Consider the following 14,638-nt stretch of genomic DNA (forward strand, 5'->3'; position numbering starts at 1 on the left):
CTATGGCCCCTTATCACTGATCCCCCTCCTGAAGGAAATAGGCCCTTCTCATCCACTCTCTCCAAGCCCCTCACAACCTTATACATTCCAATCAAGTCTCCCCACATAGGACCATAGGAAATAGCAGCAGAAGTTGGCAATTCAGCCCTTCGAGCCTGCTCCACCATTCAATCAGATCATGGCTGATCTGTTCCGAGTCTCAAATCCACCTCCCTACCTGTCCCCACATCTCTTTAACCTGTTTTTTTAATCAGAAATATATCTATCTCCTTCTTGAAACCATTTAATAACTCAAAATCCACTGCACTAGGACCCTCGGCCTCAGTCTCCTCTGCTTCCTCTCTAGCGCAATTATATCCTTCCTGTAATGAGGTGACCAGAACTGCACACAGTGCTCAGGATGTGGTCTAAATAGTGCTTTATACGGATCCAGCATAATGTCCCTGCTATCTTCAACCAATAAAGGAAAGGAATCCATATGCTTTTTTAACATTTTATTGACCTGTTCTGCCACCTTCAAGGATCTGTGGACATTTTGGTAGGAATAACAGCAAAAGGGATTATTATTCAAATGATAAAATATTAAAACATGCTGCTGTGCAGAGAGACCTGGGTGTGCTAGTGCATGAGTCGCAAAACGTTGGTTTACAGGTGCAACAGGTGATTAAGAAGGCCAATGGAGTTTTGTCCTTCATTGCTAGAGGGATGGAGTTTAAGACTAGGGAGGTTATGCTGCAATTGTATAAGTTGTTAGTGAGGCCACACCTGGAGTATTATGTTCAGTTTTGGTCTCCTTACCTGAGCAAGGACGCACTGGCGCTGGAGGGTGTGCAGAGGAGATTCACGAGGTTAGTCTCAGAGTTGAGGGGGTTGGATTACGAGGAGAGGTTGAGCAGACTGGGACTGTACTCGTTAGAATTTAGAAGGATGCGAGGGTGGGGGGGGTGATCTTATAGAAACATATAAAATTGTGAAGGGAATAGATGGGATAGAGCGGGGAGGTTGTTTCCACTGGTGGGTGAAAGCAGAACTAAGGGGCATAGCCTCAAAATAAGGGGAAGTAGATTTAGGACTGAGTTTAGGAGGAACTTGATCACTCAAAGGGTTCTGAATCTATGGAATTCCCTGCCCACTGAAGCAGTTGAGGCTCCTTCATTAAATGTTTTCAAGATAAAGAATGATAGGTTTTTGAAGAATAAAGGGTTATGGTATTAAGGAGGGAAAGTGGAGCTGAGTCTACAAAAGATCAGCGATGATCTCATTGAATGGCGGAGCAGGCTCGAGGGGCTAGATGGCCTACTCCTGCTCCTAGTTCTTGTGTTCTTATGTTCTTATGACATGCACTCGAAGGTCCGTGACATCCACAAGACTATCCTTCCATTTATTGTGCATTCCTTTGTTTTGTTTGACATTCCCAAGTTCATCACCTCATTCTTCTGTGAGTTGAATTCCATTTGCCACTAGATACAAAATTACCTCAGTGGAAGGAAACAATGGGTGATGGGTGTTTTTGTGACTGGATTTGCCACATTCTGCCCACTTGACCAGTCCATTGACATCTTGCAATTTACAGCTCCCTTCCTCACTATCAACCTTCCTGTTGTCTGCAAACGTCTTGATTAAATTTGGATTTAAGTCCAAATCATTAATATATACCACAAAAATCAGGGGACCTCGGACTGAGCACTGCAGAGCCTCACTGAAAACATCTTTCCATTTGCAAAAACAATAGACTTCATTACCCTTTGTCTCCTACCACTGAGCAAATTTTGTATCCAGTTTGCTACATCCCCCTGGTCACCATGGGCTGTTATTTTCTAACCCAGACCCACTGCCATGTGGGATCTTGTCAGAAGCCTTGCTGAATTCCATGTAGACCACATCAACTGCATTACTCTCATCAATCTTCCTTATTACCTCTTCAAAAAATCTCACCTGACATGACCTCCCCACAACAATCCTATGCTGGCTGTCCTTGATTACTCCTTGCCTTTGTAATTGGCTTATGCTGTCTCACAGGTTAAACCCTGAAAGTTAATTATGGGTGCTGATGTATTTGTATTTAGTGAGCCACAAATTCCAGACAGTTCAATTTGTTTTGGTATTCAGACTGAGAACTATTGTTCAGTAGTATGTTAATGTTGGCATCATGCTGCAATGGAGCTTTTGGGTTGTAACTGAGAGCAGCTGCCACCAATTGGAGAAAGATAAGGGAATTATTGCAAGTGTATAAAAAACAGTTCACACTGGGTTTAGGTGGAAACAAGAGGAACCTGTGTCTAGACCACATAGTCTTAAATAGTCTAGGAAATAAATCTAGATGAAGGAAAAGACTGGCTTCAGATTCATCATTTTTGAAATGTATGAGCAGTGATTTGAACAGTGGGCATCTCCAAACATATAATTTGAACCTGGTTTCATTCTCCTAGGTGTGCCTGAATCAGTGAGCTTCCTTTTCACAGGTATACAGTTCCTAAATATAAACTTTTCTCTAACTGCTTCAAGTAAATGAGTTTCTAACACCCTCAGTCAAATAATTAGCGGTGGCTTTGAGTCCTACCCTATCCTTTTGAATGTAGTGTAATTGAACCTTAACATTCTTGCATCTGAAAGAAAGCTATAGTGATGGCTAACAGATACTGTGTTCAGGAGCACCTTTCAGACTTTCAGGAAAGGGGTTACCTCAGTTCTTGCATGTCGCCTAACACCTCATTCCAAGTCTCAGATTTATACTAAAGGCTAATTTCTATGATTATCAATAATAAAATGTCCAACATGTGCATGGCCTATCAAATGTTAACATTGTAGAGTTATCATCTTATAAATGAAGAAATTAAATCTTCATTTCAACAGATGCATTTTACTGGATAACCAAAGAAGCTCAATATTAATCCTATCGATATTTACTATATATTGGTTGGTATGGGTGTTCCTCCAAGCATGCAATCTCCATAGGTATTTTGGTAACACCTTTGCATGGATACACAAATCAGTTCAAAATAGTGCCAATATAACCATCTATTTTATTTCTGTATTATTTGTTCCACTGATAATTAGTGTCGGATTTGTTTGGACAGTATTTGCATTTTTCTGAGAAGAAAATGTTTAGATATGAATTATTGAAATTATCTCTATTTTCTCTGAAATTAAGTTAGTGTACATTGCACCCACAACTGAATAATGCACTTATCTCCCAAGATAAAAAAAAGATAATTTGTCTTCTTTGGGTCCATTCTTTTCTCTAATCTCATTCAAGGAACCACTGCTAGATAAAGAGAAGGAACAATTTACCAAACCAATGCCATTACTGACTGCTGAGAGATCTACAAACGCATGAGTTTACCAGTGTGGAAATGCCTCTTCCTTTTTGTGGCGAGGATCTGTGTTCATCGTTTGAAGACACGGAGGGGCTGAATTTCTAGCTGCTTTCCTGGAGGATAGGGTGTCAGCAAGACCAGTCACCTGCAAGACACCTGAGGCACTTAAAGGCCTGTTGGTGCTGAGGTGTCTTGGATTTTATAGTTAGCCTCCAGGTTCCTTGCAAGTGGTTGGGGGAGGGGAGGGTGGGGGGGGGGGGGGGGGGAGTGCTCAGTTCCACTCTGTTCCCAATACACAGACCCTCTAGAAAGTTTATTTTTTGATTATTTTTCTGTATGCCGTCAACCTGTTGCTGATTATTTATCCTCATCACTTGCCCCAACCCCCTGCTCCCCAAGCCAGCCTTGTATATCTCCAATCCTACCCTTTCCTGACTCAACTGGGAGCAGCAATTGCTGCAGCAGGGTATACCCCGGCAGCCTGGGAAACATCCTCCATTCCTTTCTTGCGAAGTCTCGCCACTGCATTTACCTAAATTCACTCCCCCCTTGGCAACTCAAACCTCTCCCGCTGCTCATATAAACCGGCCAACTGCCCTTCCAGATATAAGTCCCTCACCCTCTCGAGCCCTACCTGCCTCCTCTTCCCATACATCCCATCCATCTCCCCTGGCTTAAACCTATGGAACCCGCACAGTGGCACACCGACATCCCTCCAATTTAAAGTGCCCCCTCAGTTGGTTCCAAACCTTGACCGTCGATTGTACCACCATTCTCTGTGTACTTCCCCGGAGCAAACGGCAATGGAGCCGCCACCACCGCCTCACCTCCACGTTCGCTGCCCAACAATAATATAGCAGGTTCTGGATTTTTTCAGGATTACTGTAATCAACGCCTACGTCAGTGTCTCCGGCACCACCCCTTCTTCAGTGCTTCATTAAACATCCCCAGCAAGTGCGGTGCCAACAAAAGCCTTGTAGAAATCTGCCGGAAAGCCATCTGGCCCTGGAACTTTCTCCGACTTCATTCCCCTAACACTGTCAATCACCTCCCTCAGGCCCAGCGGCTCCTCCAATGCTTGCCTCCTTCTTCCTCCAACCTCTGGAACTCGAAGTCATCCAGGAGCCGTTCCATGTCCCCTAACTCTCCATCTGGCACTACCCTATATAACTTCTCGTAGTACCCCCAGAACACCTCATTTATCTCCCTGGGCTCTGATACTACCTCCCCATCTTCATTCTTACTTTTAAAATTTCCTTGGATGCAGCCTGCCTCCTCAGCTGATGAGCTAGCATGTGACTCACCTTCTCCCAAATTCGTATTGAACTCCCCTTGCCCTCCTTAACTGTGCCATTGTCTTCCCCATCATCAGCCTATCAAACTGCCCTTGCAACCTCTTCCTCTCCACCAACAACTCTTTAGTGAGAGCCCCCACATATCTTCTGTACACCTCAACCATCTCATCCAATAGCCGTCCAATCTCCTCCCTCCATCTCCTGTCCCTTCTCACAGAACGCCTTATCTGCCAACAGATCTGAGTCTCGCCTCCATCCCAGCCTCTGCACCAGCCCCTCGCTGCGCCTCACCTCCATCTAGTGTGGCGCTTGATCGGATATTACGATTCCCGCATACTCCGCCTCCACACCAATTCTCGAGTCCACCTCCACGGGTCAACAATTCCCATCCTCTGCATAAACCCTCCCAGCTCCTTTGCCATCTTCAACCTTCCCATTGACTTGGGGTACAAACTGGCCACCCTTGGTTCCATCACACAATTAAAATTTCCACCCATAATTAATTGGTACATACCTAGATTCGGGATCGCTCCGAGAAGGTCCCACAAACCCCACATTAGCCCAGATTTCAATTTCAAGAATAGTCTTTATTAGTGTTACAAATAGGCTCACATTAACACTGCAATGAAAAGAAACACTGTGAAAAGCCCCTTAGTCGCCACATTCCGGCACCTGTTCGGGTACACACAGGAAACCAGAGCACCCGGTGGAAACCCACGCAGACATGGGAGAACGTGCAGACTCCACACAGTGACCCATCAAACCTCGCAGAGGTGCTATTGCACCCTCGATGGCCTTCGCCAGTCCCATGCATCTCTTTCCTCTGTTGCCAAAGTTCATCTCTGATGAAGGCCATCAGCTGCTCCATCTATGCCTTTCCCACTGGCATCGACTCTTCCTCCTCTGCCATTTTCTCAATTGTTGCTCGCCACGAGGTCCCTCCAATTCCCCAGCCAGGTTTTTGACCGATTTTTGCCGGGTCTGGTAGTTAGCAGGCATATTAATCTTGGGCAGAACCTCACCTTCTGCACCTCTTTCCTGCAGAAGTTAACCCAACTAACAGATATTAAGTTCCCAAACCAATGCCTCGAGCTGGAGCTGCCCTGTGTGCGACCATGGCCGTCACCGGAAATCCATTTATTTTCTGTTTAATGCACAGTAAGCCCTTATCTCATCAATCTGATAAACCAGATGTCCTGATGAATACGAACTCTGACAAGTTTTTAAATTTGCCCTCAAATAAATGTCAGGGAACTACTCTCACAGAAGAGGAACATACATTCTTGAAACCCCTCTTGTGTAGCATATATCACATGTTAACATGAACATAATACAAGAGACTGAAAAAACAGTACATAATAACTCATCTGTATTATGAATGCCTGAGGCTTGTTTGTGGCTTTCTTTAGAATGTTAAGAATGTTTTTTGCCATATATATTTGGAGATGACTGAGATCTTACTTTGTTTGCTTTTCTTTGTGCAGTTTCTGACGGTGAACATAAATCCCCAGAAATGGAATTTACAATTCATCTGCTCTCTACCAATCAGCAACCACCTATTTTTCAAATATCAGAACCCTTCATAGAAGTCAGCCAGGGGGGAAGAGCAGCCATTGGTAAGGCATTTGTCCAAATAAATTTACTGGTTCAAAGTCTGCTTACTTCTGCTGTTCGTATTTCCCATCAGAGGATGTGTAAGCAACCACCCAGGTATCTCCCTGCAATTGTCCAAAAAGAAGTGCCTTTGAGTAACCCTGGGCGGGATTCTTCCGTAATCGGCGGGGCGGGCAACTCCGGTGGGACGGAGTGGTGTGAACCAGCATCGGGCCGCCCCAAAGCTGCGGAATCCTCTGCACCTTCAGGGGCTAGGCCCGCCCCAGAGTGGTTTGCGCCGCGCCGGCCAGCAGGAAAGGGGCTTGGCGCCACGCCAACCGGCGCCGAAGGGTCTCCGCCGGCCGGTGCGAGTTGGCGCATGCGCGGGAGCGCGAGCGTGTGCTGGCATCATCCCCGCGCATGCGCAGAGGGCTTCATTTCCGCACCGGGAATGGCGGACCGGTACAGCCTCCGGTGAGGAAGGATAGAATACCCCCACGGCACAGGCCTGCCCGTGGATCGGTGGGCCCCAATCGCGGGCCAGGCCAACGTGGGGGCATCTCCCGGGGCCAGATCCCCCCCACGCCCCCCCAAGAACCCCGGAGGCTGCCCGCGCCACCAGGACCCGTCGGTAAGGACCTACTCCAATTTACGCCAGCGGGACTGGCAAAAGATGGGCGGGACTTCGGCCCATCACGGCCCGGAAAATTCGGGCAGCCCCGGGGCCCATTGAGTCGCGCCAGACCCCACCATTCTCCGAGGTGGGCGGCGCGACTCACGCCGGGCCGATTTTTGGGGGGCCGGAGAATTTAGAGGACGGCGGGGGTGAGATTCACATCGACCCCCAGCGATTCTCCGACCCGGCGGGGGGGTCGGAGAATCCCGCGCCACGTTTCTGTTCATCGCTAGCAGTGCATTACTCTTCTCATCACACACAAAGCTAGTAATCCTCACAGCAAGTCCAATAATGCCAAGTGAAAATTTGGAAAATACCTTGTTTAGTTCTTAGTTCGATCTCCCATTCACAGCATAGTCATGGCTCACTGTAATGATCACAGATACAAATTGTTCTTCAGAACCCATAATTTTCTGATGGACTGTAAATGAGGCAAAACCATTTTACTTACCTCAGGATACTCAGCTGGTTTCCATCTCGTGGTTCTCACTGCCATGCAGCTCGTGCACAATCCGACAGCAGCTGAATCCTGGCCACGTCGCTGAGAATTCTAAAACCTTCCGGAGATATGTTCTTCGAGATCCTACCACGATATAAATGAGTTTGTTAATAGGAGAAGGACTGTACGGTGCCCACTGCCACTTCCACCCTCAGGAAAATGGCATAGGGTGGAATTATTTTACCTTTTTGTTTGCCACCTCACTTCCTTTCCCATCCAATTAGGGAAAGTAAATGCGGGCTAGCTCTTGGGTGTAAGTGGCCCAATTCCTACACAATCTCCAACTGTAACAGACACGTGCTGGCATGGGGTTTGGAGCAGAAGCTACTACGGTAGAGAATTCCTATTGTGCAGTACTGATTCAAAGTTTCAATGGTTTGTAATTTATTTGTTCTTTTGAGAACCCATATACTCCCATCCCTAAACCTGACGCCCACAGGTTTAACATATGGTTGTCCCTGATCAGTATCTTCCTTGACCCGCTCCCTACTTTAAAGTGCTGTAATTGCCTACATATTTTTAGCAAAGTCATCACCACTGTGTTCCCCAAAAATTTCCTCGGGGAATAATGGGAGTGGGGCCTGGGCCGTCAGCAGCACCCACAATTCCATCCACTCACACAACCCGGCCTCCATCTTTACCCAAACTGATCCTGATCCCTCCACCAATCCAACACCTTACCCACATTCGCCGCCAAATAGTAGTGAAGCAGATTCGGCAGCCCCAACCCCCCTGATTGCCGGTCCCTTTGTAGGATCACTTGGATCCTCGCCACCTTCCCTGCCCATATAAATTATAAAATCATGCTTTCCACCCCTACAAAGAACGCCTTTGGTACAAATACCAGCAGGCATTGAAATAGGAACTAGAACCATGGAAAAATATTCGGCTTCACCGATTGCACTCGCCCAGCTAATGACAGTGAGAGACTATCCCATCTCTAGGTCTGCTTTCACCTTGCTCACCAAGCTTGTAAAATGTTGCTTCCGAAGCTGCACCCAATCCCTTGCCACCTGTACCTCTAAGTATCTGAAACATGAGTTTGTCAGCCTAAATGGCAACACCCCCAATTTAGTTCCCCTCCCAAGCGGGGTGACTGGAAAACATTCACTTTTGTCCCAATTTAGTTTGTACCCAAAAAGGCTGTTAACCACTTTAGTATCCCCATTATGTCCCCCATCGTCGGGACTGGATCTGTGATGTTCAGCAACAGGTTGGTGGCATACAGAGACACCATATGCTCTCCCCCCCAAACTTATTATCCCCCTCCACTAATCCAAGCTCCCCAAAGCGATGGCCAAAGGCTCAATTGCCGACGTGAATAGAAGAGGGGACATGCGGCACCCTTCCTCATTCCCCTATGCAATCGGAAGTAGCCTGAGCTTACATTGTTTGCCCGGACACTAACCCTGTCCCCAATTGCTCCAGTACCATGAACAGATACCTCCACTCCACTCTATGAAAGTCCTTCACTTGCATCCAGCGCCACAATCACTTCCTGCCCATCCCCCTCTACCTGAGAAAGCACCACATTCAACTGGCGGCACACATTAGAAGACATTAGTCTACCCTTCACAAATCCCGTCTGATCTTGTCCAATGACCTGTGGGAGACACCCGTTCCAAACTGAGCGCCAACACCTTCGCTAAAATCTTTGCATCCACATTCAGCAACAAGATTGGTCAATATGACCCACATTCCACCAGGTCCCTATTCTCCTTCAGAAGGAGTGAAATGGAGTCCTGTCTCATCATTTCTGGGAGCACTCCCTGAGTCACCGCATCCTCAAAGGCTTCCACCAACAGTGGGACCAATCTGTCTCCGAACATTTTATACAACTCCACTGGGAGCCCATCCGGCCCCAGTGCTTTCCCTGTCTGCATAATCCTAATTGCCTTCCTCTGTCCCCAGCAGCTCCTCCAATCCCTCCCCGTCCTCCTCCCAAAAAATCAGCCATGTCCGACTAGTCCTCCTGAGGTTCCCAGCTGTGCAACGTTTTGTAAAACGCCTCACTCTATTCACTTTCTCCAGGGCCAAAAGCAACTCGCGCCCCCCCCTAATCTGAATGATTTCCCCGACACCGCCTGCCGTACCAACTGGCATGCCAGCAGCCTGCTGGCCTTCTCCCCATACTCATAAACTGCCTCCCTCGCCCGTCTCAACTGCCACGCAGCCTTATCCATGGACATCCGGTCAAACTGTGCCTGCAACAGCTTCCTGTTCACCAAATGCTCTGGGGTAGGGTCCTCCAAATACTTAACATCCACCTCCAATATCTAACCCACCAACTGCTGGCATTCTTTCTTCGCTTCCCTAGCCACCTGTGCCTTATATGGAATCGCCTCCCCTCTCACTACCGCCTTCCCACAACACCGAAGGTGAAACCTTCCCATTCCTGTTGGAGCAGTCCTCTTTCAGGTTCAAGGCTGTATTCGGGTCTCCCCCCCAAATTCAATTGGTGTGTGTCCATGCCCGGGTTCGCCCCACCATCCTCTTCATAAAGCGTACATCGTTCCGATTTGGTGTTAAAACACTCATCAAAACCACAGATTTACTGTCCAGCACTCCCATTACCACCACATATCTCTCTCCTTTCCCCCACCCCCCATCTTCCACCACATTCTCCGTCTGGAATCGGATTCTTTTGTTTATTAGAACTGCCAATCCCCGCACCCTACTATCAAAGCCCAATTGGAACACCTGACTTACCCACCCTTTACAGAACCTTACCTGCTCCTTCAGTTGCAAATGCATCTCCTGCAACAGCACCACATCGGCTTTCAAACTCTTCAAATGCACAAATACTCTCGCCCGTTTCACCAGGCCTCCTAAAACCCGGACATTCCGTGTCACCAATCAGACCGGGGGCGCGGGGAGGGGGGCTGTTACCCATTATCCTTCTGGGCCCATACAGGATGGCATCTTTACACTCTTTCTCCAACCCCCCTCCCCCCAGTCACCGTAAGTAAACTAGCCTATTCCCCCTTCCCATTTCCAGAAGCTTCTCTACCACTTCCTCTTGAAGCCACCTCATTCCCCACTCTACCCATCCCCCTACTATTCACACTTCCTAGGCTCACCGAAACCTGCCTGAACATGTTCGGCTGCTGCAGCCCCCCGCCCTCCACTTCCATTCACTAGCCAACCAAAGCTTGCTAGCGTGGATGCCCCTCCGCCAGTGTGTGCCCCCCCCCCTCCTCCACCTGTTGCCTTTTTTAGCCTTAGTTTATTACCTCTAATTCTGTCACCTTTGCTCACGAGTCGCCAGGTATCTTTCTGATACCGCCACGTGGTTCAAGTCCAAGTAATGATTAATAATGCAACACACCGCTTAGTAAGACTTAAATCAACGGTCATTTATTATATACAGCAATTAATACTTATACAATAATGCTACTTCTAGACTAATACCTACAACTAACAGGCCAATACTTAACTTTAGGAATGGCCCACCAGGTCAGGGAAACGAATGGTTTTTCGAATTGGTCCTGAGCCCGCGGGATTCAAAGGCTGATAAAGGTCGATGGTTAGGAGTGTCTATCGGGTAGCGATCGCTGGAGTCAAACTTACAGTTTTCTTTATCGAAGGTTCTTGCGAAGGTTGTGAGCAGGAAGAGAAGGGTCGAGCTGAACTTGGCCCCTATTCTTATAGTTCCCAGGGGCTTCCCGCCTCTCGGGGCGGACCTTGACCCTGGTTCCAAGTGATTGGACTTGGTCCCAATCACTTGGTTCGATGTGCTCCAATAATGGGGCGATTCCTTGATCGGGGGGTAGTCGCCCACCTTTCTTTGTGTCAGCCTCTCCTGGCTCTGAGAGGTCTGGAGTAGCTTTATGTTGCTAATGTGTAGCAATTGTTCCCGAGGATGGCTGCTTACTATGCAGATGGCTGGGTTGTTGTGATGTTAATGGCTGCAGGTTTCGATCTGTCTGGATTCCCCCAGAGGCAAATACACTGTTTTACCTGCAGCCGGCCGTTTGAGTCCTGTTGGCTGATTTTTCCATCAGCCTCTGCCGTTCGCCATTTTGGATCGGGGTTTGACCAATTTAATCGGGAAGCAGCCATTTTACGTGGCTACACACCCTCTCCCCCCGTTGGCGTTGTTGCAGCTCATTAACCCGCAGCTTCGGCCTGAGCGGTCAGTGGACCCTAGCCAACTTCATAGGGGGACATTATCCTCCTCCCCATCAGCTTCCTCAGCATCTCATCTATGAGCTTTGTTGGCCTCGGACCCTGCACGCCCTCCGTCTGCCCCACAATCCATAGGTTCTGCCTCCGAGACAGGTTCTCAAGATCCTCCAGCTTTGCTCTCAGGCCCTTTCAGCTTGCAGCGAGGTGAGCTGGTGACTGTCACTCGATAGTGCCACCTCCACCCCTTTCAGTACCTCACCCTGTTCCCGCACTGTCTCCGACATTCTTCCGAGCGTCTTCCTTATTGGGGCCAGCAAGTCCTCCACTGAATGCTTGAGGAACACCAGCATCTCCCTCCCTTGCCGCTCAAAACATTTATTGAACTGCCATTCGAACTCCACCACTATCACCTCCATCAATGTATCCACCGTTATACAGGCGGCCTCTCCCAGCCCACTCTACTCCGCCATCTTCCCTGCCCATGCACCCTTCATTGTGCTCGAAACCACTGACGGAGTGGCGCTTGAATCCTTTCTCCCCTGATTTTCCTCCCTTCTCAGTACTGGGACAACCACCTCCAAGTGTGCCTTTTGCAGATGCTCCCTCCTCTCCTGGTTCTCTGTCAAGACCCCCAACTCCCTGGCCTCCACTCCCTTCCCTGTGTGAGAGCCCCTGCTCTTATCTGGTCCTGAATTCAGGACTTAGAATCTGGGGAATGCTTGTAGTCCCAGTTTTGGTGCTGCTGGGACCACAGAGTCGCTGGCCAATCAGACTCACAATCAGCTCTTTGAGATGGGATTCCCTCCCAAATGAGGGACAGAAATCTGTCACCAGCCTATTAATGGCAGAAAAAGTGCCAAACAAAAAACCCTGCCAATGTAAAACCAGTGTTGTGTACTAAAATTGTGTGTAGAATTCGACTTTAGCGGGAGTATGAAATTGGCTTTGGCAGATCAATTACCGGCTGAAATGAAAACCAGGAGTGGTGAGTACTGAGAAACTGGTCCACTGCCATGTCGACGATGAACTGAATCCCCATTGATTTACAAAGGTAACTTTCTGTAAACTAGTTATTTTATCTGTAAATATCTTAAAATTCAAATATGGCAGAGCATTATTCAGGTATTTTGTTTAACATGGGAGGCGGTGGCCCCACCATAGCAACTGGAAAGTTGAGGGAAAGCCCTCCTTCACTGGTCCTGGCGTCTGGGAGACACTGGGCCTGCAGTCAGTCCCGTATCATGAGCTGCAATGGAAGCCTGATTACAAGCTAAGTATGGCTGCTTCGCTGAGGCCAGTCAGAAAAAGAGGTGGTGATCAGGAGGCCATTAATTGGTCATTTAAAGACCATGATTGGCCCAAGAGTGGGTGTGTAACTCTAAATATCCTTGGGTGCTGCTACGATTCTAGCAAATTGGAGTAGGTGAGCGGTATAGAACCCCCTGCTCTCACCACAACTTCTCACCACAACCACCATCACAAGTGATTTTACACCTTTACCACCTGCAAGCTCGCTCCCGGGTGGAGGGGCTAAGTGTAAAATTCCAGCCATTGTCATAGTGAATGGAACATTAACAAAATTCTGGGCAAACAAGACCAAAGTACGCACAGGAAATTATATTCAGAGACCTGCTCAGAATAAGCTAGTGCAATTATCTAACTGAATATCAATTTGTTTCTGTGCTTAGGTTTGAGCCAGTTGGCAGTTCGTGATGCAGACACCAACCCTTATGACCTTCTGTTTGAGCTGACGGAAACCCCTCAGTTTGGGACATTGATTAAATCAGATTACAGACAGCCAATGGTAAAAGGTGAGTGAAGGCAATTACGTCATCTTTACTGTCGCCCTGGCTGAGATCAACTAATACAGCATGGTCAGTGAATGGGGCCCATGGTAATACTTTGACACAGGTGGTTACATGTTAAAGCAGTGTTTTCCAAATTTGCATGTGGACAAGATAATGGGCACGATCGAACAACCTCATTGCGCTTGACTCGATGACGCAACGAGGCCATTAAATCTCACAAGAGTATTTGGAATGCCTTGTGAGATCTAACGAGATCTCGCGAGACGTCGCAATCTGGATCTCGCCCTCGCTGGACAAGGTGCAGATTTACATATTTAAGTGAGCCATTAGGCTGAATTTAGCACTGGTCCATACAAATGTGGACCAGACGTAATAGAAACTGGGGGAGGGGTGCTCTCAGGCCACCGGATGGTCGGGCTCTGGGTAGGGTGGTATCCTGGCAGTCCCATTGCCCCCCCACACACCTTGGCACTGCCACCTGGCACCCCGATCTCTTCCTGCATTGCCGAGTGACGTAAGCGCGGACTCAGCAGGACATTACCTGCGGAGGCCAAAATAAACCCCAGAGCCCCGTTTAAGAGCGGGGTTGTTCTACCCTATTAGCAACTAGGCTGAGACTACTTAAACTAATTTCACACAAAATGTTTACAAGAGGAATGTTATCCCTCTAACCTGAGTTGGATTGTTACCTAGATCATGAGATAACTGGCAAATATAATCTAATTGAGCAATCTTTGCAGTAAGTAAAATACTAATTTCTTTGTGTAGCTGCCAATGTCCTGGATTCCATTTTCAGTCTTTATGGAAAATGAAATGACACTACACCTTACTTGTGAATTTCTGTTTTTTACATTGATCTTTAAAGCATTTGCTGAGATTCTTTCTGACTATAATTTTACTGAAATAGTTGTAAATCTCATTTTGTACTTACACTGATTTTGCTGACTAAAGTTGTCAGAGGGAGGGATTTCACTCCAGAGATTCTTAATTAGTGATCCAATCATTTGCATGGAACCTAGCTTCCAAGCCCACATTACAGACAGGTGGCAGCATCTTATTCTTTCCAAAATGTCATCCTTTTCCTGTTACAAGTTACTATTGTAAATGTAAAATCATATGAGAACTATATGCCAGGGATATCTTGGGCTCAATTGATTGAATAGCACATTATGCTAAAAGAGTGCAAATCTTAAGTTGCCCAACATGGAAGTTTACAACACAGATGGAGGCTATGTTGTCCATGGTGTCGGCACCTGCTCTCGAGAGAGCTACCCAGCTGGTCCCATTCCCCAGTCCTATTTCCGGAGCCCTCTAAATTATTC

At 47.6% G+C, this 14,638-nt stretch overlaps 1 protein-coding gene across 2 annotated transcripts in view; it reads left to right on the forward strand.

Moving 5' to 3' along the window:
- Positions 1 to 14,638, forward strand: part of fras1 (Fraser extracellular matrix complex subunit 1) — a 714,708-nt gene that overhangs the window by 514,889 nt on the left and 185,181 nt on the right. Inside the window, exons 35-37 of one of the 2 annotated variants that reach the window (XM_072496214.1) lie at positions 2,430 to 2,462; positions 6,097 to 6,228; positions 13,197 to 13,319. In XM_072496214.1, the coding sequence (XP_072352315.1) occupies positions 2,430 to 2,462; positions 6,097 to 6,228; positions 13,197 to 13,319 (288 nt within the window). The remainder of the gene's footprint in view (positions 1 to 2,429; positions 2,463 to 6,096; positions 6,229 to 13,196; positions 13,320 to 14,638) is intronic. The other variant, XM_072496215.1, reaches the window with a different exon arrangement.

This window comes from Scyliorhinus torazame, chromosome 3, assembly GCF_047496885.1.
Source record: "Scyliorhinus torazame isolate Kashiwa2021f chromosome 3, sScyTor2.1, whole genome shotgun sequence".
Taxonomy (NCBI): domain Eukaryota; kingdom Metazoa; phylum Chordata; class Chondrichthyes; order Carcharhiniformes; family Scyliorhinidae; genus Scyliorhinus; species Scyliorhinus torazame.